Consider the following 23,505-nt stretch of genomic DNA (forward strand, 5'->3'; position numbering starts at 1 on the left):
TCTCGCACACATGTCTCTTTGAAAGGTGGTATTGTGTAGTGGTGAAGGGCGTGGGTTCTGGAGCCAGACTCCCAGGATTCAAATCTCAGTTTGACCACATCACAGCTGTGTGATTTATGCATTCATTTCCTCATCTGTGAAGGTTGGTAGTGTTGAGGCTTAAATGCATTAATATATGCAGAGTCCTTGTAAAAATGCCAGATGCATCTTTGTGATTGTTATTATCGTTGGTTAATGTTGTTCTCACCATAAAGATGCAGGGGCAGAATGATACAGGATTCTGCTGCCGGAAAAATGTGCTTTGTTTTTTCTTTGAATAGAGAGCCATAGAAGCCATCCAAGTAGATACAGAAGTAGGCACCACATTTCCCTCAGGACTTTTGCCTGATTCCTTTGTTAAGATATAAACTGGGTGGGGGCGCCTGGGTGGCTCAGTTGGTTAGGGGACTGCCTTCGGCTCAGGTCATAATCCCAGAGTCCTGGGATGGAGTCCTGGGCTCCCTGCTCAGTGGGGGGCCTGCTTCTCCCTCTCCCTCTCCTTCTGTCATTCCCCCTGCTTATGCTCGCTTGCTCTCTGTCAAATAAATAAATAAAATCTTAAAAAAAAAAAAAAAGGATATAAGCTGGGTGTATTTTTTTGTAGGCTTGGCACGTCTGCTGAGTTTGGTGTGGGTGAGGTGATGGCTATGGCCCTGCTTCTGCCCGTATGTGGCTAGTACCTCCGTCAAGGTGAAGGAGATGCTTCTGGAAGGGATTGACCTCTCCTCCTAGGAGAGGCCTAGGAAAGAGCCATCCCCCTTGGGTTTGTGTTTGCTTCTTTCTGGGCTCCTAACATGTTTTCTTCTCCCCCTCTTCTCATAGATGGAAGAACTGGTGGGTGAGAGGCATCCTGACTTTGGCCATGATTGCATTTTTCTTCATCATCATTTACCTGGGACCAATGGTTTTAATGATCATTGTAAGTGCCATTTGCATGCTGTTTCAGTTTTGCCTTCAGTTTTTCCCACAGGATCCATCATTTTAAGTGTAGGGCTTTGGGTTGGTTCTGGGAATCAGTGGGAGTCCTGGCTCCTCAGACCACATCTGCCTTAGAATATCTGTGACTTTTCCCTTTCCAGGAGCCAGCTGAAGGGGTGTTGGCACTGGCCTGTTGTGTGTGGTTAAAGATATCTCTTCATTTTAAAAGTTGATATTATTTCAGCTGTTTGATTAGCCTGTGACCCCAGCCACGACTCTGTGTGACTCTCTGTTTTGTTTCTTGTTTCCCTGGGGCCTCACTGTGGGGCTTAGGACTTTGATTTAAAAAATCCCAGTCCTCAGCACTGCTCCCTTAGTCTTCCTGCTGTCATGGCCAGGGTCAGATGACTAGCGGCTGACTGCTGAGCAAAGCAGTTGGGGCTTTTCAGGTATTTCTATTCAAAGTCAAAAGGGGAAGAGATTGATTGAGTCCAGGGAGGTACAACAATAAAAAGTCAATTGAAGCTTCAGGGGTGCATATTTCTTGGATCTACTCTGTGTGACAGAAAGGACTGCACTGCCAAGGGGGTGCGGAGTGAGTGAGAAAGGAGGAGGAGAGCAGAGTCACTGTAGGACCGACATTCTTTAAATATGATAGTTTTTTTTTCGAGGCCCATGACCCTTGCGTGGGTTTCTGTTTCCGAAGATGGTAAGAACTGGGGAATTAGCAAGTACTCTGATTCTTTTGTGTCTTGCAGGTGATGTGTGTTCAGATTAAGTGTTTCCATGAGATTATCACTATTGGCTACAACGTCTACCACTCCTATGACCTGCCCTGGTTCAGAACCCTCAGCTGGTAAGCCCTCTAGCCCCACAGGGGCCCTTACTGGATTTGGGTGAAAAGTGTTCCATGGTAGATATTTACAGTCATGGTGGGAAGGGGGGTAGTGATGGCCACTGACTCAGACAACACCTTTAAGACCCACGTATTTTATGTGGCTGGCCTGTGAGGCATGTTTAGTAGTTGCCTGGGGTCTGGAATCTCCCACACTGACTGCATCTGTGAGCACGTTAGCCTTGGTATTTGGATTCATCAGACTTTGCACAGTGGCCCCCACTTCTAGACCAACATATTTTTTATGCTCTGTTATCCCAGCATCCCATGAGAGTCATCTGTAGGTTGTCAGTGCTGGTGTTGCTGTCTCTGGACCTTGGTTTCCTCGTCCTTGAGACAGATGGTTGAGACCCAGTCAGTTGGCTTTGGAGCCCTCGTTCCTCAGATGGAGGCACCTTAGGGGGCCAGAGTGGGCAGGAGTGAGCCTGAATGCAGAGGATCTGGACTCGTCAGAGAAGCTCTGTTCCCTCTGTCCTGGGAAAGGGCTCAGCTGCCTTCAGGCAGAAACAAAATCAAAACCTGTAGCACAGGTGATGTCTGAGATCCCTTCCTGATTGGAAACTCTGCTTTACTGGCCGCACTGTGCTCCGGGGACACATGAGCAGAGCTCTGCGTGGTGCCAAGAGGACTTGGGGCAAATGTGGGCCCTTCTCACCTTCTGTGCTGGGACTCAGGGATGGTTCCATGACTTAGCAGCCTGAGAGGGGTGTTTCAGGCCCCAGCAACTTGGTCATGGCCGAGGGAGCCGACGTGCTCACACTCAGGCTGGACACAGCCTTCCCGGAGATGCTTCCCCACCAGCCAGCCATACAAGCTGCCTCGTGGTCTACACATGGGCCTGTGCTTGCTCGCAGGATTAAAGTGTAGGTCTGTCTTGTGGCTGTTCTGTAGCTGGCAAGCAGTATCTTAAATTTTGTTAGCACGCTCAGGATGTCTGATCTTTGATTGTGGTCACTGACCAAAGGGAATGTTTTTCATGTAACAGAAAACAAATCCAATATGAGAGTTCTTGAACTTCCACAATTAAAAAAAAAAAGAAGAAGAAGAAAGAAAATGGAAGAGAGAAGCTCTCATTCTCTTTCCTCCCTCAGGATCCTGGTTGAGTATCGGGAGTAGGCTTGCTTGCTCCCACACTCCGAAGCACCACTAAGGCTGCAAAGGTCCATGAGCCCTGGCTTCTCCCTTCCCAGAGCTCCAGTGCAGGAGGCAGGTTATCAACAAATGAAGACTTAATGCTGGTGGAAGGTTTATGTGTCAGAGGCAGACTTCGGAGAGGGAGATACTCTGAGACTAAGCGTGATTAATTGCTTAGTGAAATGACCCAGTGTTACATGCTATAGGAATAAGCACGGGGGAGAGGCAGATACCATGTTAGGTTGTGCAAGGTTTTATGAAGACAATGGTATTTGAGCAACGAGTGACAAAATGGGTAAGCGAAGAGGATGTCCCAGGCTGGGGGAGACAGGAGCGAAGCAGTTGGTGACAAAGCCAGAGAAAACCACTCAGTAGGTGTGCGGGGTTCCTGGAAGAGAGGAAATAGGATGGGGAGGAAGGATGAGCCACGCTCTGGAAGGTCATCTTACAGTTGGAATGTTCTTAGATTAGGCGTGGTAACTTTACAAAAGGAGCAAAAACTGAGTCCCAAGTTTGTGATAAACGGAGCGTGAGTGAAAGCTGTCACAGATTTCCAGATAAACTTCTCAGCCACAGGGCCCCCAGTGAGCAGGGAACCGTGGTTGGCTTGTTCCTAGCAAGCCGCCGCGGGGGGGCATGGGGTCAGGTGGGCGCTGCTCTGATCCTCAGAGCTTCCTGACCGCCTCACTGTTAAGGAGAGGCCGCATGTGCCCCCCATGGCAGTGACCTGTCTTTATTTACAGGTACTTTCTACTGTGTGTAAATTACTTCTTCTATGGTGAGACAGTGACGGATTACTTCTTCACTCTGGTTCAGAGAGAGGAGCCTTTGCGGATTCTCAGTAAATACCACCGGTTCATTTCCTTCACTCTCTATCTAATAGGTAGGCATTCAGCAGTTCACCACTTCTTGTGTTTGTCTTGTTTTGTATGTCTGCTGAGTAGAAGTTGGGGAACTTCTTGGTGAATGCACAGTTTTGATGATGGTAAGTCTGACTGTTCAGGGCAGCAGAGCTGAGGGCTCTGCCTTTAATGTGGGTCATAGCAGCTCTTGACTAAGAGATGGGCGCAAGGGTCTTGCCGTGAGGACTGCAGTCTGTGCCACCTGTCCTTGTGTCCCAGCCTCCGTGGGAGGACAGCACAGCACGGTCCAGTCCTGACTCTCTTGTTGGCAGAGATTCTGTGGTGTGATCAAAATACAAACCACCCAGGAACTTGGTATAAAAACCAGCAGCTATCTTTAGGGAAGTCACCTGAGGGGCCGTATGAGGGACAGTGCAGTGTGGTGGAAATTTTACCCACCTGGGTTTAAAAGGACTCTGTGACTTCAGAGGAGCTGGGTGCGTAATCTTTGGGTCTCTTTTGTAATCTGGAGCTAAAACAGCAGAGGTACTGTGAGGATTTAATCAGATACATTAAAAGTTGACAAACAGTAAGGGGCTATATCAGTCCAAACTCAGTCCTACCTGAGTGTTAAGTGTTAATGCTAGTGTTTTTCATAGTTGCCCTCGAAGCCAGTTTGAGGCACAGGAGAAGTTTGTTCTGACCTAGATTTCAGTCTGACCTATTTTTGATCAGCTTGATAGCAATACTTGGCTCTGTGAATGACATCTGGCCATTAAAATAGAAAATCCACTGCCAAGGGGTCTGTTGCTGTGGAGCATAGTCAGAGTGTGTGCCTCGGACCCTGAGAGTAGCCCCCCACAGAGTGAGGCCAGGGGTCTGGAATAGCCACATGCTGTCTTCTGGGCAGGGCTGTGTTTGAGGGGCCCAGCCACTCCTGTGGGTAAAAGTCTCTTTCCTTCATGGTGGATGGGGGGGCCTGCAGGTTTTTATTTTTATTTTTATTTTGCCATTATGTGGGTCAATGTGAGAGATGCAAGGTAGATTCCCCCCCTTAGCCAAACCTGTAATTTAGGACAGGGGTCAGCAAACTTTTCCTTAAAGGTCTAGATAATCTTTTCGGCTTTGGAGGCCATAGGCTCTTTGTTGCAGCTCTTCTGTTCTTCCCTTGAGCATGAAAGAACCCCAGATAACATGTAAACAAACAGACATGGCTGTGTTTCAATAAAACTTTATTTGTAAAAACAGGTGGTTGGCCTGACCTTTGTTGGTCGAACCCTGCTCTAGGATCAAATTGTTCCTGTCTGGTGAACAGAGTTCTAAATTGAGTGCCTTCCTTTGATTGTCTTGAAGGAGTCCATTTTTGCTTCTGACTCTTACTGGAATAACTAGGTTTGTTCCCCTGGGCTTTGGAATTGTGCACTGCTTAACTGCTGTAAGGAAATTGGCCAAAAGACCATTTTAACACATCTAAAGGAAACGATTAGCACAAAAATAGTGCAGAGTGTGATTCGTTTTGCCCTTTGTCCTCCTCAAACTAGGATTCTGCATGTTTGTACTGAGTCTGGTCAAGAAGCATTATCGACTGCAGTTCTATATGGTAAGCGAGATGTATGTGTGTGCGTCACAATTCTTGGCTAGTTCTGCAGAAACTCAACAGGCCTCTGTGCTTCCTGTGACAAAGCAAAACGCTGGCATGCAGTCTGTTTTGTGTGCACAGAAGCTAGAGCACGAAGGGGTGTCCGCATTTAAGGTAGGCAGCTCTGCATCCACCTCGACCCAATCGCTGTTACTTAATTTACACCCAGGCGACCTCTCCACTGGGACCTGCAGGTGGCTTCCAAGTAAGGCTCACGGTGAAGCTTCAGGTGACGCCCACAGATATCCTACCTGCTACATCAGTCCCTCAACTTGAAAACAACCCCTCACTGAGTGTCCCAAGCACTCAACATTTTTAAAAACGATTTTATTTATTTACTTGAGAGAGAGAGAGAGAGAGAACAGAGGAAGAAGGAGAAGCAGACTCCCCACTGAACAGGGAGCCCGACGTGGGGCTCAATCCCAGGACCCTTGAAATCATGACCTGAGCCAAAGGCAGGCGCTTAACCGACTGAGCCACCCAGGCGCCCCAGCACTCAATTAACATTTATGGAGAAAATGAGATGTACCCAGGCCTTCAGAGCATAGAAGTACTTGCTCACTAATGGGCCCTGTGGGCCCTACTTTTGCTGGTAATTACAGCTGGAGGCAAAGTTAATCCCAAATGCCTGTTCTGTACTTTTTTACTTCCAATAAGACAGATACAGAAGCAGATGTCTTTTCTACCTGTTTTGTTTTTGTGTTTTAACAATTTTCTATTTGTTATTGGCTGTTATTTGAAGTTCCTTTCAAGGTAATAGGTAGGTCGAATGTATTCTTGATCTCTTTTGCAGTTTGGCTGGACCCATGTAACATTACTGATTGTTGTAACTCAGTCACATCTCGTCATCCACAACCTGTTCGAGGGAATGATCTGGTGAGTGAAGCGAGATTTCCCGAGTGAGGGAGATTTCCCTTTTATTTGGTGGGTTTTCTCGTGTCAGGTAGACCGAGAACTCCTGCTTCCCTTCTAAGCCGGAAGCTCTTACCTTGAGCTACGTCAGAACCCCCGCAGGGCCGGTTGCAGCACAGATCGCTGGGCCTCACTCATGAGTTTCTGCCTCAGTAGATTCATAATGAGAATTTGAATTTCTAGTACATTCCCAGACGATGCTGCTGCTGCTGGTCAGGACCTCTACTTTGAGAACCAAAGTTCTAGACTAACAAGTCCGTGGATAAAGACAGTGCAACTATATAGCAACAGGTTTGAAGAACTAAAGGAAAATGTCATGATCTGATAAAACATGAACTACCAACAATCATGAAGAAGGAAACTTGAGAAGATCCCTAACTGTGGAAGAACTTGGAAAATTGCCTAGGAATCCACACCTGGGAAAGAACAACCAGTGATAATAGCAGAGTTTGATCTCCTCCTTCATACTAAAGCTAACAAGCTTAGGGAAGTAGAAAGAAGAATGTTAAACTGATTTCTTTAATGATTACAGATAAACCATTGTAAATAAATTATTAGCAGAGAGAATCCGGCAATGTGTCGAAAGAATCATGTACTCATTACTTAGTAGATTTTATTCCAGAAATGCAGTGGTTTCAGTAGGAAATCTGTCAGCATTTAGGAAGTCAGCAGGCCGACTGAGGAAGCTGGATGATCTTGGTGAAAGGTGAAGGCATATCCTGGTTTATATTAAGAGGTGCTGAAGTGTTGTGTTTAAGACCCCAGACTGTGCCTCTGTGTCCAGATTTCTGACTGAGGGTATAATAATACCCACCTCCTGAGGAATAAATTAGTAAATACACATAAAGTGCTTAGAACAGAGACTAGCTCATGTAAATGTTGGCCTTGGGCATTATTATGTTTAAAACAATGATAATAACGGTCTGGGGAGGCCCACAATCTTTCCCTTTCTTTCAGTTTTTGTTAGGTAATTCTAAGAAATGGCGCATGGTAGGTCCTTCATCTTTAGGACCAAACATGCCATTTGGTTCTACAGTGAATCGTATTAAAATCTCTGGTTATTGGTTTTCATGCTCAACCTACAGGAATTGTAGGTGTAGAAAATAGGAAGAGCAGAGAATATATGCTAGAAGCCTTGACCAAGTAAATAATGTTGGCCGACGGGAGGATACAGATGCCCCCTTAACAAACAGAAAATCGTGCCTCTAGTTGATGGGCCAGGAAGTCAGAGATTTATGCATAGTGTGTTAAATACAGAACTTTAAATAGAGGACATTTTTAAAAGGTAATGGTCAGAGAGTAGAGAGCGAGGAGAGCAGAAGGATACAAGTGTGGAAATGGCCTCCTTTTTCATGGTGGGGATCAGCAGGCAGGGCATGGGGGGTCAAGAAGATAGCTAGCTGTGTGGGTTGTGGTTCTGCGCTCAGCCTAACCCTAGGGAGAGAGAGTGCTCGCGAGAGCTAGTCGTAAACCATTCACCAAAAAAGGAGGTAAATTATGAACTAGACATGAAGTCAGGAATGAGTAAAAGTAGTTATTTTGGGGGAATGGAGATAGGGAGGGGGAAACAAGGAAAACTTTCTCTTCCTTACAGTTCAAATTTGTATTACCACGTGCATATGTTACTTTATAACAAAAAAAAAGAAAAAATGGCATTTCATAGAACACCACCTTCGTTTATTGAGGAGCAATTCAGTAAACATTTGAATGTCTGCTGTGTGCCAGGTACTAGGTATGGCTTGTCTGGTATTTTATTTCTTTCTAGCTTATTCCTTCGTGAATAACAAGTACTTACGGGTTATTTTGGTATGGAATTGATGAATGGCATTCTTTTGTAGACATCTGAGGAGAGCTGATTTTTACTTTGGCTTATTCCCTAGGTTCATTGTCCCCATCTCTTGTGTGATCTGTAATGACATTATGGCCTATATGTTTGGTTTCTTCTTTGGTCGGACCCCACTCATTAAGGTAAATGGGTCACCCTAACATGAAATAGCACTGTGAGGGAAGGGTGGTACTTTCTCTACAAGTAGATCAGCTTGGGACAGAAGAAATCTAGCTTGTGTGAATGTCTTCATGTCATCCCAGAGAAAGTCTGGCAATAACTTAGTTTTAAGAGAAAAGCCAAAGGAAGACAACTATTCATAGAGAAAAAAAGAGCTAACAGAGAAAATATCTTTATAGACGATATAGGCACATTTTTGGGGCTTTGATCTGAATTTGAGTGTTTTCATTTAATTAGTATACTATTTTATAATATAATTAAACTATTTGAATGACTAATTGGAACAGAAAGGAAACTGAGGGGTTATCAGGCCAGGAACAAACAGACCAAGTATGGGGTTGTTTTAGAAGGGGAGGAGGCTAACAGAATGAGGTGGTGTTTTTTTTTGTTTTTTTTTTTTAATAGTAGGAAGGTTTTAAACAAGTAATCATTGTTCCCAAAGCCAGATGTCAAAATGCCCTTTGTTAAGAATTTGCTCTCCATCCATAGCTGTCCCCGAAGAAGACCTGGGAAGGCTTCATTGGGGGCTTCTTTGCTACTGTGGTGTTCGGTCTTCTGGTAGGTGGTGGTTCCCTGCTGGGTGGGGGAGTGGACAGAGACCTCACACCCCCCTTCAAAGCTCGTCCAGGGCTAGAGAGCTTGTTTCCCGAGGCCCAGGACTCTGTCTCACTGAATGGTAACCTTGCCCCCTGAGGGGCATGCGCATGGCATGCTCCATAACTGGCCCGGGTGGAGTCAGCTGTCCTTGATCTGCCGGTTTTCAAACAGGGTCTTGGCAGCTGAGGAGCAGGGCCCCTGTGCACCTGCACGCCCCACGTGCCGAGGCATGGCAGCGCTCAGCAGTAGTGTTCTTGACCGTGCATTTGGTATTTCAAGGTGGAGTGACTGGCAGCTGCGAGTAGGAGGTGAGGGGAGCTATGCCACTCTGGCCGAGATTCTTTCCCACATGTGCCCTGCGGGAGGAGGAAGATCTTCCTGCCCTTTCTGGAGCATTCCTTGCTTCTGACCATTAGGCCAGCCTCTCTCCTTTATCCGTGGTGCCAGCCATCCTCCAGTACTGATTCCCTTTCTTCACTGCTCTTCCACCGTCTTTCTCTGGGCTTGCTATCTCTCACTGTACCACTCCCTGACAAGTTGCCTCTAGTCCAAATTAAATTAAGAGGTCCTGAGAAAAAGGCACCATAGCTCCCCTAAATGGGGAGAATCTTCTTGTAGTTCTTTGACCAAATTCCTTCAGGTCTTTCCTGGATTTTGACCTGGGCGTTTGGGCAACTATGTGTAAAGCCTCAGTGGGCCATGAATCTCTTTTAAAATCCTTTTCCAAGTTCAGGCAAATACTCATGTCTGATTTAGCGCACAACTTGCAGTTAGCAGGGTGCTAGGCACTGGGAGGGACACAGCCAAACCCTGTGTGTGCCGCCCGGGCAGGATGGCTGGGCCTTGTCTCTTCTGCCTGACTCTGCTCTTCATCCTCAGCTGTCCTATGTGATGTCCGGGTACAGATGCTTTGTCTGCCCCGTGGAGTACAACAATGACACCAACAGCTTCACTGTGGACTGTGAGCCCTCGGACCTCTTTCGTCTGCAGGAGTACAACATTCCTGAGGTGATCCAGTCAGTCATTGGCGTGGTATGTGCCACTCACGTTGGGCAAGCTATCCCTGGCTAGGTAGTGACTACAGAGTCCACCGCCGCCACTCCTTCAGAAAACCCTAGCTTCCTCCCTCCACAATGCGCAGGCCCCAGGATAGAGGACACTTGTTCAAGTCAGGCAAGGGTGAGAGCAGAAGGAGACCTTTCATCTCACTTCACGTCGTTTAGATCGGTGGTTCTCAAACTGTGCTCTGGGGTTCCTTGGGGAACCCTGACGTCCTTTCAGGGGGCCTGTGAGGTCACAGTTACTTTCATAATAATACAATGACATTATTTGCCTTTTTTTACTTTGTCGACATTTGCTGTGAATGATGCAAAAGCAGTGGTGGGTGGGCTCGCTGATGCTGTAGCACGCGTGTGCGCAGTGGCCGCAAACTGGGACTGAGTCGTGGGATTCTTCATGCCACGCGCTTGCAGCAAGAACCAGCCAGCTCCTCGTAAGAGTGTCTTCGGTGAAACCGTAGCATGATTCATTTTGTTAAATCCTGACCCTCGAATACGTATCTGTCTATACTCGTATGCCCAAATGGAAAGTATGCCTAGAATGTTTCTGCTAAATATGGAAGTCCAGTGCTTACCTAAAGGAAAGTGGTGTGCACCTGTTTGAGTTATGAGCTGAACTAGCTGCTTTTTTATAGGGACATACCTTTTACTTGAAAAGAACTGACAAACTGTAGTTTTTCAGCCTTGTGTATTTGACAAACATTTTTCTTGAAAATGAACGAAGTGAACCTGTCACTTCAAGGAAGACACCTGACAGTGATTGTTACAGGTGATAGAATTTGGCTTCCAAGTGAAAATTAGTATTTTGGAAAGCGTCTACCTGCCGTCGGAGCTTGACAGCTTCCTAATACTTCAAAGCTTTGCGGATGAGAGCTGTGGTGATATTTGTGTGTGATGTTTTTATAGTGATTTTAACATATGATGTTTTGACATTGTGTATAGTAAACTGTGTCTGTACTTGTAAGATTTATATAACTTCGTGAACTGTCATTTTCTAAATGGCCAGTGCATGGTGTTACAACTGTCAGGTGTGGGTCAAAGATCCATTCAAAGTGCAAGATAGACCAACAGATTTTAATGTTAAGAGTACAAAAAGTTCATTTGTAGGATCTCAAGTTGCACACTGCACCAAATTTTTAAGAAGCTACCGCTTGTTAAGTTCTGATGTAGTATCAGAGAAAAATACCCATAATTATCTGAAAAAGAGAGTGCTAAAAAACTCATCCTTTTTTCAGCCACTTAATTTGTGTAAGGCTGGATTTTCTTCACATACTTCAACTAAAACGTCATATTGCAACAGACTGAATGCATGATACTGAATGTGCTCTATTAAGCTGAGCGTTAGAGATTTACAAACAATCCAGTTTTCTTACTAATTTTGTTTTTGGAGGGAAAATAGAGTTCATTGCATAAAGAGTTATTTATGTTACCAGGCATCTTGACTGATTGCATTTATTCTTCTCAGACAACAGTCTGGATGTACCCCTTCCAGATTCACAGCATCGCCCTCTCCACGTTTGCCTCACTCATCGGCCCCTTTGGAGGGTTCTTTGCAAGTGGATTCAAACGAGCCTTTAAAATCAAAGTAGGAAAACCCTCTTTTCTGTTCCTCTCATTGTCTTCCAGCCTGGTCTCCTCCTGTCCCGCCCCGTCAACCACCACCTCCTTCAAAATACCAAGCTTTAAATATCAAGCTATAAACCCTGACTATTAATAATGTGTGCTCTTCTTCACCCATGGGGGGATTTAAGCTGGTTAACTTAAAGTTTGTTTCCGGGGCACCTGGGTGGCTCAGTTGGTTCGGCATCCAACTCTTGATTTCAGCTTGGGTCATGATCACAGGGTCCTGAGATCAAGCCCCGAGTCAGTCTTGGCACTGGGCATGAAGCCTGCTTGATTCCCTCTCTCTCTGCTCCTCCTCGGAGCCACCGGCCCCCCATCCCACTCTCAGGCGCGCTCTCTTTGTCTCTAAAAAACAACAACAATAACAACATTGTTTCAGAGAAAATTCCGTATCGTTGACCCTTGAACAATGCGGGGATTAGAGGCACTGATCCCTCCCCACTGCCCCCGTCCTCCCATGTAGTAGAAAATTCACATATAACTGTTGATCGGAAGAATCACTGTTAACAGTTGATTAACACATACTTTGTATGTTATATGTATTATAGGCTGTATTCTTAAAATACAGTAAGCTAGAGGGAAAAAAATGTGATTAAGAAAATTAGAACGAAGAGAAAATACATTTACATCAGTGTACTGTATTTACTGAAAAAAATTCGCGTAGAGGTGGACCCGTGTAGTTCAAACCCCTGTTGTTCAAGGGTCAACTGTAATTGGATTTGCAGTTTATTTGTTCGTGTATCTTGCACCTTTCTTCAAAAGAAACATTTTATCATAAGATTGTGTCCTATTATACCCTCAGCATTTGAACCAATACTTCTTACTTTCTGCTGCCCTTAGCTTCTCAGGACAGTAGCTGGGCACTGAGGTGGGACTGTAGGACAGGGTTTGGGGTCGCCCTAGCCCAGGCTCACCAGTCCTGCCCCTGCCTCTAACAGGACTTTGCCAACACCATTCCTGGCCACGGAGGCATCATGGATCGCTTTGACTGCCAGTACCTGATGGCCACCTTTGTCAACGTGTACATTGCCAGTTTTATCAGGTATAGTGCCTTTCCATCTAAACCAAGTTGGTGAAATTTTGAATGTGGTCAAATTCTAGAAGGTTAGCTACAAATCACTGGGAGTGAAAAGCATCCCAAACGTGAATGCGGTTTGCAGTTGCTACTCTGTCTGGATTCTCTGAGGGTCACCCTGCCCTCCACGAGTAGGAACTCCAGAGGGAACAGCAGCCGTTTGGATAATCAGGCCCTAGAAGCTGCTGGACCCCCTCTCAGCGCTGCTTGCTCACATTCTCTTCCAGGGGCCCCAACCCAAGCAAGCTGATTCAGCAGTTCCTGACCTTGCGTCCAGATCAACAGCTGCACATCTTCAACACACTCAGATCTCACCTGGCAGACAAGGGGATGCTGACCGCCGCCACGGAGGATGAGTAGGGGCCCCGGGGCCGGGACAGCAGGAGCAAGCGGAGCGAGGGGCCGGGCTCCAAGGCAAAGCCCCACTGGTGTGACTCAGTCAATGACACGGCTTCAACTCACTTTTTTTTTTTTTTTTTTTTTTTTTTTTTGTCGGTAGAGTGTTTTTTATTTGTGGGTTTTCAAAGCACTCTGTATATACAGTCTTCGTGCTTATGATTTGGGTCGTGGGTAAACTACAGCTTTGAGTTGGAAAGAAGTCATGAGGGTCAGACCATTTGGGTTTTTTAAACAAAAGTTTTAACTTGGAAGACAGTGTTGCCCAGCGGGGTGCGTCTGCTTGGTGCTGCTTGCTCCCAAGCCAGAGCTTCTGTTGGTGGGCTCAATCAGAGAGTGGATGTTCGTCCGTGGCTGACCAGTTCAGGGGCCGCCCTGGCCTATCTTTGTGGCTGCCCCCCAGTGGGGAAGAGGTGCACAGCTTGGATGTCTTTGCTACTGGAGAGCTTTCACCTGGGCTTCTCGGGAATCCCTGCCCTGGAGCGATGGGACAGTTGCCTTTGTAGGCTGGAGCGACAAAGGCTGATTGATTAGATAAGCATTCTACCCGCAGAGTCCTGTGGAGCGTGAGCTCTGCTTTGTAATATGGGTTCACCTTACTTCATCACAGACTGAAAGAAGTCTTCGATATTTTTTTTCAGGAAGCACGAGTAATTATTTATAATAGTCGGAAACAATACACTGTAATATTTCAAGTGTATGCAGTAGAATGTTCTGTCACGAGCCCTTTCCCACAGGTTGTCGGCCCAAGTGGCTCCTCTCGGGCAGTCCAGCTAACTGTGTCTTTTCAGGGACGATACCGTTCACGTTTGTGCTGTAGACTTGTTGCTGCTGAATCCTTCCTGGGGGCTCTCCTGTTGGGCAGGGAGCAGGGGGCTTCCTGTTCACGCACCGTTTGCCTGACCGACCACCCTTGTAGCTGCTGTGTTGTGTATATACTACTTGTAAGGCAAGTGTGTATCTGTGTGTGTGTTTTAAAAATCACTTACTTCTTATAGTGATTTCAATTGTACCATGACTTCTTCACTGAAACCACAAAATCCTGCTTACAGCTCTGGAAACCTAACCCGATTAGAGGTGTGACTATTCTGAAGAGTACATGCACATTTTTTTAATATGTATATATAATGTGACCCGTTTTAACGTAGTTTGTATTTTATTGAGGGACCTTTTTTTCTTTTAAACTGTGATTTTTTTTTTCCCCTTGCTTGATGATAGGAGTGAGGTTGAATTCGGAGAGACAAGTTCTTTGTCAGGACAACAAGCCAGGGAGGGTAAGAGAGAGAGCTTGGTGCCCAGATGCGTTCGGTTATTCTGTGCCATGGTGGTTCTCCTTGCCAAATGGGGGTGTGGTGACTTGCTTCAGCACCTTGGTCTGCTATTGGTTCATTCTGTTTCTGTTTAAATCAGCCATCCTGCTTCCCTGAAAGCTCACAGGCAGCTCGGCGCTCGATGTCGCAGCTCACGGTGACTGCGTGGCTCTCCCCACGTGGTCGGCACGGAAGCAGCTTTCCCCCTCGGAGCTTCTACTTCCGTTCCAGCACGTGGCTTTTCTGGCTCAGGGCTGAGGGCCCCTTAAAAACAAAATGTGTTTTTGCGTGGGATTTCCATTCTGGTTGTGTGACCCTGGTCAGGACACATCCCTCTCTGGGTCCTCGTTTTCTGAGAACTCTTCTAATTCCAGTATTCCGTGATTCTGACTGAGCATGTTCACGTCACCAGAGGCTACCTGTGGGTATCGAGTCGTGTCCTGGGCACCCGAACAGCAAAAGCTTTCAGGCCGTTTCTAAATGCTTGTCCTCGAGATGAGTCAGTACCTCACCAACAAGTCTTAAACAGCGGAGGTCATTAGCAGCAAATCTAGTTTTCACATTGGAGAACGGACTTGGTTCCTGAGACCAGACACAGAAGGGGTTGTCTCTGTCACCTTATTGTGGCCATATGGCAGGGCCTTGGTGGCTGGGACCCAGCAGCCCTTGAATAGGGCAGCCTTTGGGCATCAGCGTGCCTGGCACAATCCTTTGTGGAAGGAAGCGGTCGCTGGGGCTTCTGGGCTCCTGGGAGACTGAAGCTGGATGCTCACGAGAGCTCTTAGCAAGAAGCCCAGAGGGTCAGCTTGGGTTTGATCTTCTATTTTTCCCACATGCTTTCTGGTCAAGGAGGAGGATTTCGTAGCCTGGTAGCCGGGAAAGCAAAGCCACTGCGTGTCTCTGTCTACATACAGTGTTTTTCTTTCTCCCATGTATTGAGATATTTCACCGTACAGACAAGATGCAAGAGACTATTTTAGCATACCCCTGTGCAGATCTTCACGAGTGGCATGGCTTGCTTCAGATCCATTTTTTTGTGTGTGAGAAATAAAACGTGACTGAAACTGTATGCTCTCCTTTGTTGTGACTTCCGTTTCTCCCTTCCACACGTGGTTCTCTGTTTTTCCCACTTGTTTTTGCATCATAAATATCGTGCAGTCCTGATTTAGAGACTTTTGGTTTCTGCTCTGAAGCTGCTACTTTCTCACTGCGGCCTTCGGAGGCCCTCAGGCAGGAGTCCCGGGCCCCTCACCGGTGAGGACGCCCAGGGCCGGGGCAGCGAGCGCGCTTCCTCAGGGCCACGCGGCAGAGGCAAGCCTCACTCCAGCTCGCGCTCTGCTCACCAGGACAGGGATCATCCCCAGCCCCGCTGGCTTTTGTGGAAGTGGCGTTACGTGTGCCGGGAATTCTGCGGCAGCCGGTTGTCAGGCCAAGGAGGCCCGACCTGTGCAGCAGGTTGGAGCTTACAGAGGGAGCTGATGAGCAGGGCCTCACGGAAGCCAGGGAGCGTCTGGGGGGTGGCTGGGCCTCAGCACCCTCCCTGGTGAGCCCTACTGGTGACTGCTCACGGGACACCTGAGTCTCTTCCCCTTTCGAGCGCTTGCCACTACCTGACGGCCCTCAGCATTGAGAAAGTGCACATGTATGTTTTGCTTCAGAGAGTGAAGCGCCCTAAGGCAGCGTGGGTCTTGTTTGTGTTTATTATTTTTTGCCTGTTTTATATTCTGATCATATTAGTAGCTAAGTAGTAGTATATTTAAAATATATTTACTCTTAGTGTTTTCTGTATTCTGTATTTCCAATTCTATAATGTATGTCCGAAGTTAGCATCTCTTTCACTTTTAGAAGGGGTGAAATGTAACATTTCAGCTTACACAGGTGGACTTTGGAGCCATTTTCATGGTATTTATTTTTTTTCCCACTGGGCTTTTTCTCCTGTGACTTGACTTATATTTTTGGAATCTTCCTGCATACTCTATTTTAAAGGAGATTAAACAAACCCTGATGGGAGTCTAAGCTAGTTGCTGAGTTGGCTGGAGGCTAATCCGAGCGGGTCTTTGAGTTCAGGTCTTCAGAGTGTCCATACGTCCCAAGCAGGCTCGGAGGCACCCCTGACGTTGACGGAGGTGGGCAGGGGAGGATGTGAATGACTCGGGGCAAGGTGCGTCACTGCTCAGAAAACTCAGCAATGGCCTTGCTCTGTAAGGCGCCTGCCCTAGGTCAATTTCTAAGCAAGTAGCTGTCATTACTCTGCCGGTTGTGATCCATCATTGCTGGAACCTCTTCCTATGTCCACAATATCTTCGGCACTGTCGCGGTCTTTCAGAGTAACTCGTGCTACCTTCCTTTCCCGTTGTGATGAGTAGCAGGTGGACTGGGGAGGGGGTGGTTTCACTTGGACCCAGGGTTCCTGTTCCTGTTCTTAGGGAGGGGGGAAGGGCTACGAGGAGGATGTCCAGGTGGCTGTCTAGACATCACAAGACGGTAAACCGTGGGCAGACTCACTGTGCTTGTCTGCAGCAGGGGCTCTGAAGGAGCAGCTGGAACAAACCATCAGCTTCCTACAGAGAGGGGCTAATTCTTGGGCAGTCTCATTATTCTGTCCTTGTCTTGGTCAAAACGAACTCTTTCCCTTGATCAGTCTCCACACGGTTGCCCAGTTTCCAGTTTTTGAAGACATTTGCCACTCCCACTGCCTGACTTGGTTTCCCTTGTTGGGTGAGGACCTGATGGCCTGATCCGCAGAGGGTGCTGCTGTTTGGACTGAGTGACGATGAGTGAAAGGTCTCTTCTAGGCCCACCTCCTCTTGGCCCTGGACTCTGCTCACCTACATCCTTGCAGAAGGCGGCCCTCTTCTCAGTGAGGAATGGAGTTCCAGCTGCTGACTGCTCGTACCACCGGACAGTGGCCCTGTCTTTCCGTGCCTCCTGGCTCTGCCCTGCCACCCTCCCCCTTTCAGGCCGACCAGCAGTGACTTTACTTACCTGGGCTCTCAGCTGGGTAGTGTCTCCTGACTGAGACTTTCACCTGTTTGTATGTGCACTGTTTTCAAGGGCGGAGAGATCGCAGCTGGGAGGGCGGTCTGGGAGGTGTACTTTGAGGTTTGGAGAACATGCGGGTGATTTATGAGCCTAGGGGGCAGACTCTGTGGCATCTAGGATCTTATGGCCAGTGGGTTTCAAATCTATTGGCCGTTTGAAGACCCTGTCCCATCTCTTCCCCCTCTCCACCAAATGCCTATCTGCTGAGGTTCCTTTCTATTCCTGAGCCAATAAGATACCAGTAGTGTGTTTATGAATAATAACTGCAATAATAGTCATAGTGCTTACTATGTGCCAGGGACAGTGCTAAGGGTTTACATACATTATCCCTTCTAATCCAGAAAACAACCTTTGACTGGCATTATTATCCCCATTTTATAGATAAGGAAACTGAGGCACCATGTCAGGCTGATCTCAGTGGTTAAGAAGAAAGACTTCGGGCTCAAAGAGCCGTAGGTTTGGGCCGGTTGCTAGATGTAACGCCAGCCTGGTGGGTCTGAGAGTAGCTCCCTCGCAGGCTTGTTGTGAGGGTTCTGTGGGATAGCGCCTGTAAACGTTTAGCACAGTGCCTGGCGCATAGTAAGCGCTCCATAAACGGTAGTTATTTTTGTCAGACTCCGCGAGTAATTTGAACCCAAGTTGGTGTGATGCCAGAGACTGGGTTCTTAGGCACCACACTGTCACCTGCCCTGCACGCAGCCTGGGTGTTCACAGTCCAGAAGATTTTGAGAGAAGCGATCCAACCTTAACACCCACCTACAGCATCGGGGTGCGTCATACTCCTTCCTTTTGTCGGGCTGGCCTTCTAAATGGACAGGAAGATGGTCAGAAATTCTTCACTCTTAGTTGGAATGGTTTCCTTGAGGTCTTGCCTCGTTCCTGTTGCTCCTGGTCTGGGCTTTCCTTGGAGAAGGAGGCCCTTGCCTCTTGCCTGAGGGTGCCTCCACTCCATGGGAAGGGAGGGCTTGTGACTCACTCTGGGCCCCATTTTCCTCTGCCTGAGGACTGTGCCCTTTGCACACAGCTCAGGGGCCTGCAGCCGTTCCCTGTGTAGGTGGGCCTTTCCGTGGGGGAAACAGAAGCCTGTGTGGCAGATTGTAGTACTGACAGAAAGCCTGCAGGCTCTGCTCACACCCTCACAACACAGTCAGGGGCCTTGTGTTTCGTGCTTTCTTAAAAGTATTAATGGACTAGAAGCAGGTGACCTCTTGAGGATAGATGGTGCGGGGTGTTCTGTTGGAGTCTGGGTTAGCTAGAATCGAGGTGAGTTTAAAGGATCAAATGGGTGTATGATGAATGAAGGGAGAACAGGCACTGGATTGTGTGAAAAATCTTTCACTTAGTTTTCCAAATGGAGATGGAGATTTGGGGAGGGCATGGGTGTGAGGTGGAGGGCTCTTTGCTTTGGAGGAATCTTGTTGATAGAGAATCCACGAAATTCTCAAGCCAAGAGAATAATAATAACAGAACTCCCGATTGATCATGGACAGTTTCCCGGGTGTTGTTGGGGAATGAAGACCAGACTCACAGTCCCATTGTATTTAAAGAATGGTTTCTCCCCTTCACTTAAATAACGAAGTACTGACTATGACAGAAATCAGGAGGAGGTCATGGAAGTGTTCAGTGAGCAGCTGCTGTGACAGGCTGATCCTAGGCTTGCCCTCGCCCTTCTGGACCCACGTTTGCCAGGCCTGGCACTTCTTCCCTTACTCTTGTGTCTGATGGACCCAGCCTGCTTTCGGTCTTTAGTGAGGTGGGCTCTCAACTGGGGACAAGGGCCCTCCGGTCATCGGGCTGCCGATGCCCTGTGTTGGTCTCCCAGGCATTGGGCAGGGCCTGGCTCCTTGCAGCCTTTACCTACATGTAGCCCTCAAGGGGTTTAGGTGGGCTCAGCCACCTGGCGATTCTGTTCCAAGTGGAATTGTGTCTGTGATATCATCCCTATCGCTGTTTTTGTCCTCGGCTCCTGGAACATGTCTGGTTCTCCCCTCCATTCCGTTCATGGCCTGGGCTTGCTGCCTGGGTGCCTAGAAACACCAGAACAGGAAGGGAGTTAAGAATATTTTCTAGTGGGTGGAATGTTTATACATGTCCTTCTAAGAGTGTCCTTAGCGTGCTGCTTCGTTTTCATACACAGAGCATTGTGTTGCTACCTTATGCCCCACTGGCTGGGTGTCTGGGAACTGGCTAGAAAGAGAAAGAGCTGAGCAGACATCAGGGCCAATGAAACCAAAGGACTTGGAGCCGAGAGAATGAGTCAGGACGGGACGGAGAGATGTGTTGTTTCCAGCCAGAGAACCGCCGGGGAGTCGTGGGGGCAAAGGAGAGGCCAGGAGTCCCGCAGCTGAGGACAGACGGACAGAGGCCAGCCCTGTGTTCTGTGGGTGCGGGGACCAGAAACAGGGCTCAGAAGCCTATCCAGAAAGATTCAAAACTCATGGATTATGGCCTATCTTCTGGGGCTGATGCTGATACCACATTTTAATTTTTATTGATGTTTAATACTTTCCAAAAGAGGAGGGGAAAACCAAAGTGGGCGAGGTAAGAGGCCCCTCTGTGGGAGCCCTGGGAGCTCTGTGTGGTTGGGTGAGTTGATCGCAGCTGTGGACCTGCTCAAGTCTGTGCTCTGAGGATCTGTTAAACGGAAAAGCTCCCCCACACAGACGTGGCCTCCCCGCCCCATTGGGGAGTGCCAGGAAGTCACCTGGAGCCCATCACTGCCTCTGTCTGCCACCCAGAGATTAGCCTGGATGTGCCCTGCCCCCCAAGGTCAGTTTCTCCGCCCCTCCCCTTGTGTGGTGCCATTCGGAAATCTCCCACGGATAAGCCGGGTACTGACCTTTGGTTTCCGGCCCTCAGACATGGGTGACCTTGGAGCAGCTCTTGGGTGTGTGTGGAGCCCACCGGACAGTCCCTAGGGCCTCCCCAGACAACTGTGTGTCCATGCGCTGCTGCTGTGCCCTTTAGCTGATGTGGGGGTTCACGGAGGCCACCTGTATTAGCCACAGCTGACCCTTCTCTGTGCGCTGTCTGATCTGTGTTGAACAGTACATGTAGATCCTTTCTCCGTGTAGTTCCAGAACATCATATATTGTACATTGGGAAATATTTACCTTATTTATATACCTGAATGTTCCTGTTACACAAATAAACATCTGCTAAATTCTGTATTGTTTGTGGTTTCTGCTGGGGGAGGGGTGCCTTTTGAAGGCCATGGGTGCATTCGGACTTGGCTAGAGATGGGGGGGTTGTGTGGAACCAGCGTCCTTTCCCAGAATGCTGCCAACCACTGCCTGCTTCTAGAGACACTGTGCCCTTGGCCTTCATGACCTGCTCTCTTGGCTTTCCTCCTGCTTCCCTAACTCTTCCTCCTCTGAGGAAGTACCTTTTTTTTTTTTTTAAGATTTTATTTTTATTTATTCGACAGAGAGAGAGACAGCCGTGAGAGAGGGAACACAAGCAGGGGGAGTGGGAGAGGAAGAAGCAGTCTCATAGCGGAGGAGCCTGATGTGGGGCTCGATCCCAGAACGCAGGGATCATGCCCTGAGCCGAAGGCAGACGCTTAACCGCTGTACCACCCAGGCGCCCCGATGAAGTACCTTTTTGAGTACCTTCTCTGAGTATCTTCTTTCACGCGTCCGTCCCTCAGACCGTGACACTCTGCCCGAGGCTCCCCCCGCCCCCCACTGAACTCTGTCCTGTGTTCTGACCCACTCCCAGGGCTCCGATGACCACACTCACCCACACGATTCCCAAGTCCACATCCCTAACCTGCGTGGGCTGTGAGGTCTCTTCCTGTGGACTTTGCATGACCAAACCCAGACCCGGGCCCTTAACCCACACATGCCCCAGTCCAGTGTTCTGTTCCAGAGTTCTGTTCCGCGGCCAGTAGCTAGGAGCAATCTCATCAGTAAACACAGCCTGCCCGTTCTGCCTTCATCCTGCCTGCCTGCCAGCTCTCCGCAGCCTGGCTAGCCCCGCCAACCCAACCCTTCCACTCCAGCTGGGGCAAGCTTTCTCTGCTGGGGGTCTTCCTGAGGCCTGAGGGCCAAGTCGAGGCTTGTTCGTGAGTTCCCCAGTCCGTACCCTCTGACCCCACACCCGGGCCCTGTTCTCTCACAGCCGTGCTCCGTGCATGTCCCTGCTTTGTCCCAGGCACTCTCACCTCCTTGCCTTGGTGCCGTTTCCTCTGTCAGATTTCTCTTCCCCTCTCCCCCGGCTTACCCCACCTGCCTAACTCCTGCTCACCTTACTGTCCCACCCCAAGACTCTGCCTTCCCAGCAAGACTGTGGGTCTAGCAGGAGGGTAGAGGACACCCTAAGTCTGCAGTCCTGGGATCCAGAGGGCCAGCCCCACCTGGGCTAGCATCTTGGGCCAGTGGGACCTTGAGTGTTTGCCTTTTGCAAGGGACCCTAAGGCAGGGGACTTCTGGAATGAATTGCTTCCCAATAGTCAAGGTGCAAAAAACGCTGCATATATTTCTCTTAATCCAACAAAATCTCCAAGCCATTGGTTTCCAAGGTTAATGAGAAACCCAACGTTGGTGGTTTTCCCTGGCTGCCTGCCCCCCTGTTGTTGTACTGGGAGTTACAGGCTCGTGTGGTGCTGGAGAAATGGTGGGGGCCCCTGTCTCCTGTCCTTGTGCTGAAGGCTTTTGTCGTCCCAGCCTGTGAGGTCCATGTGCTCACTCTGCAGAGGCCCCAGTAGGTGGCATCAGAGCCCACCTCCTGTGGGCCACCCTGCAGTCACTGCTTCTGGCGTTCTTCCGCCCCAGAGCCCCTGTGCTCGGGTCTGGATGATCTCCACGCATTCAGCACATGCTCCTGGAGTGTCTGCTCTGTGCTTGGCTCGATGGACGCGGAGAAGGCGGCAACCAAGTCCCTGTGCTCATGGAGTTCATTGTAGGAGAGCATGGCAGACACGTGAAAAAGGTAGTATGTTAGTTAGCTGGAGAAAACGTAGCCAGGAGAGGGGAATGCCGGTTGGGAGCGATTGTTTTAAATAGGGTGATTGGGGAAGACCTTGCTACCAAGGTGATATTTGGGCAACTGGACACGCCGAAGGGCGTGGGGAGGGTGTTTGGGCAGGTTCACAGCAAAACGCAACATGTCCTCAAGGAGCTGCAGTGATTGGTGGAGTAGGGTGGAAGGGGAGGGGCGGTGGTAGGAAATGAGGTCCCAGAGAAAGGGGGTTATCATGCAGGGCAAGGCCATTGGTTTTTACTTTGTGCGAGAGGAGAGCTGTTGGAGAGTTTGGAGCCAAGGAGTGACTTGATCTGATGTTTGTTTTCAAAGTCACCCCTCTAAAATCTTTCTTCGCACAGCAGCTGAGTGACTTTGACCTCATTTCCTACATCATCAGTATTTGCTGAAGGATTCTCCGTGGCATGGGAGAGGAGTGAAGGATGGCTATGGCGCTGTTGGCCCAGGCAACTGGAAGAATGGTGTCACCATTTCTTTGGGCTGAAGAGAGCTGAGGGAGAACAGAATTGGGGTGGGGCGTAGAGCAGAGAGGGAAGATCAGGAGTTTGGTTATGGACCCTCGGTCTGATGTGCCTGTGAAATATCCATGTGGGATGTCCAGTCCAGGGGAGTGGCCAGGATGTGGATGTTATCCTGCACCAGGAGACTGGATGAGACCATTGATGGGGAAGAGTTCAGGTCCAAAGCCAAGCCCTCTGTTCGTTGTTCTGGAGTTAGGGATCTGCTTCTTTTCAGGTAGGGCCCTTGCCTTCATCCCTTCAATGAGACGGTCTCCTTTCTCAGGGAGTCTCAGACAGTCCAGCTCTTGGGCCAGGACAAAGGTGTGGATGGGGTTTGTCTTCAGGTGGCCCCACTCCCACCTGACAGCAGAAGCGGCCTGGGGAAGGGGGCCGGAATTTTAGAGGCTTGGGTGCCCTTTTCTCGAGAAGGAGGGATGCCATGAACTTTTTGCTCTCTTGGGGGAAGGCGGCAGAGGGAAACAAATCAAGAGTGACTTCTGTACTCGGATATTCAGCGGACAGGCTGTTGGGGTAGAA

General features: G+C 48.7%; 1 protein-coding gene across 2 annotated transcripts in view; it reads left to right on the forward strand.

Annotated features, from left to right (window-relative positions):
- CDS2 (CDP-diacylglycerol synthase 2) overlaps positions 1–20,653 on the forward strand; it is a 61,635-nt gene extending 40,982 nt beyond the window's left edge. The window contains exons 3-13 of one of the 2 annotated variants that reach the window (XM_026503060.4): positions 862–958; positions 1,716–1,813; positions 3,730–3,869; positions 5,370–5,428; positions 6,261–6,343; positions 8,260–8,347; positions 8,874–8,942; positions 9,861–10,013; positions 11,505–11,624; positions 12,601–12,704; positions 12,965–20,653. In XM_026503060.4, the coding sequence (XP_026358845.1) occupies positions 862–958; positions 1,716–1,813; positions 3,730–3,869; positions 5,370–5,428; positions 6,261–6,343; positions 8,260–8,347; positions 8,874–8,942; positions 9,861–10,013; positions 11,505–11,624; positions 12,601–12,704; positions 12,965–13,097 (1,144 nt within the window). In that variant the 3' untranslated portion in view covers positions 13,098–20,653. The remainder of the gene's footprint in view (positions 1–861; positions 959–1,715; positions 1,814–3,729; positions 3,870–5,369; positions 5,429–6,260; positions 6,344–8,259; positions 8,348–8,873; positions 8,943–9,860; positions 10,014–11,504; positions 11,625–12,600; positions 12,705–12,964) is intronic. The other variant, XM_026503061.4, reaches the window with a different exon arrangement.
- Positions 20,654–23,505: the final 2,852 nt, after the last annotated feature.

The sequence above is a fragment of the Ursus arctos genome, unplaced genomic scaffold, assembly GCF_023065955.2.
Source record: "Ursus arctos isolate Adak ecotype North America unplaced genomic scaffold, UrsArc2.0 scaffold_16, whole genome shotgun sequence".
Classification (NCBI taxonomy): Eukaryota; Metazoa; Chordata; class Mammalia; order Carnivora; family Ursidae; genus Ursus; species Ursus arctos.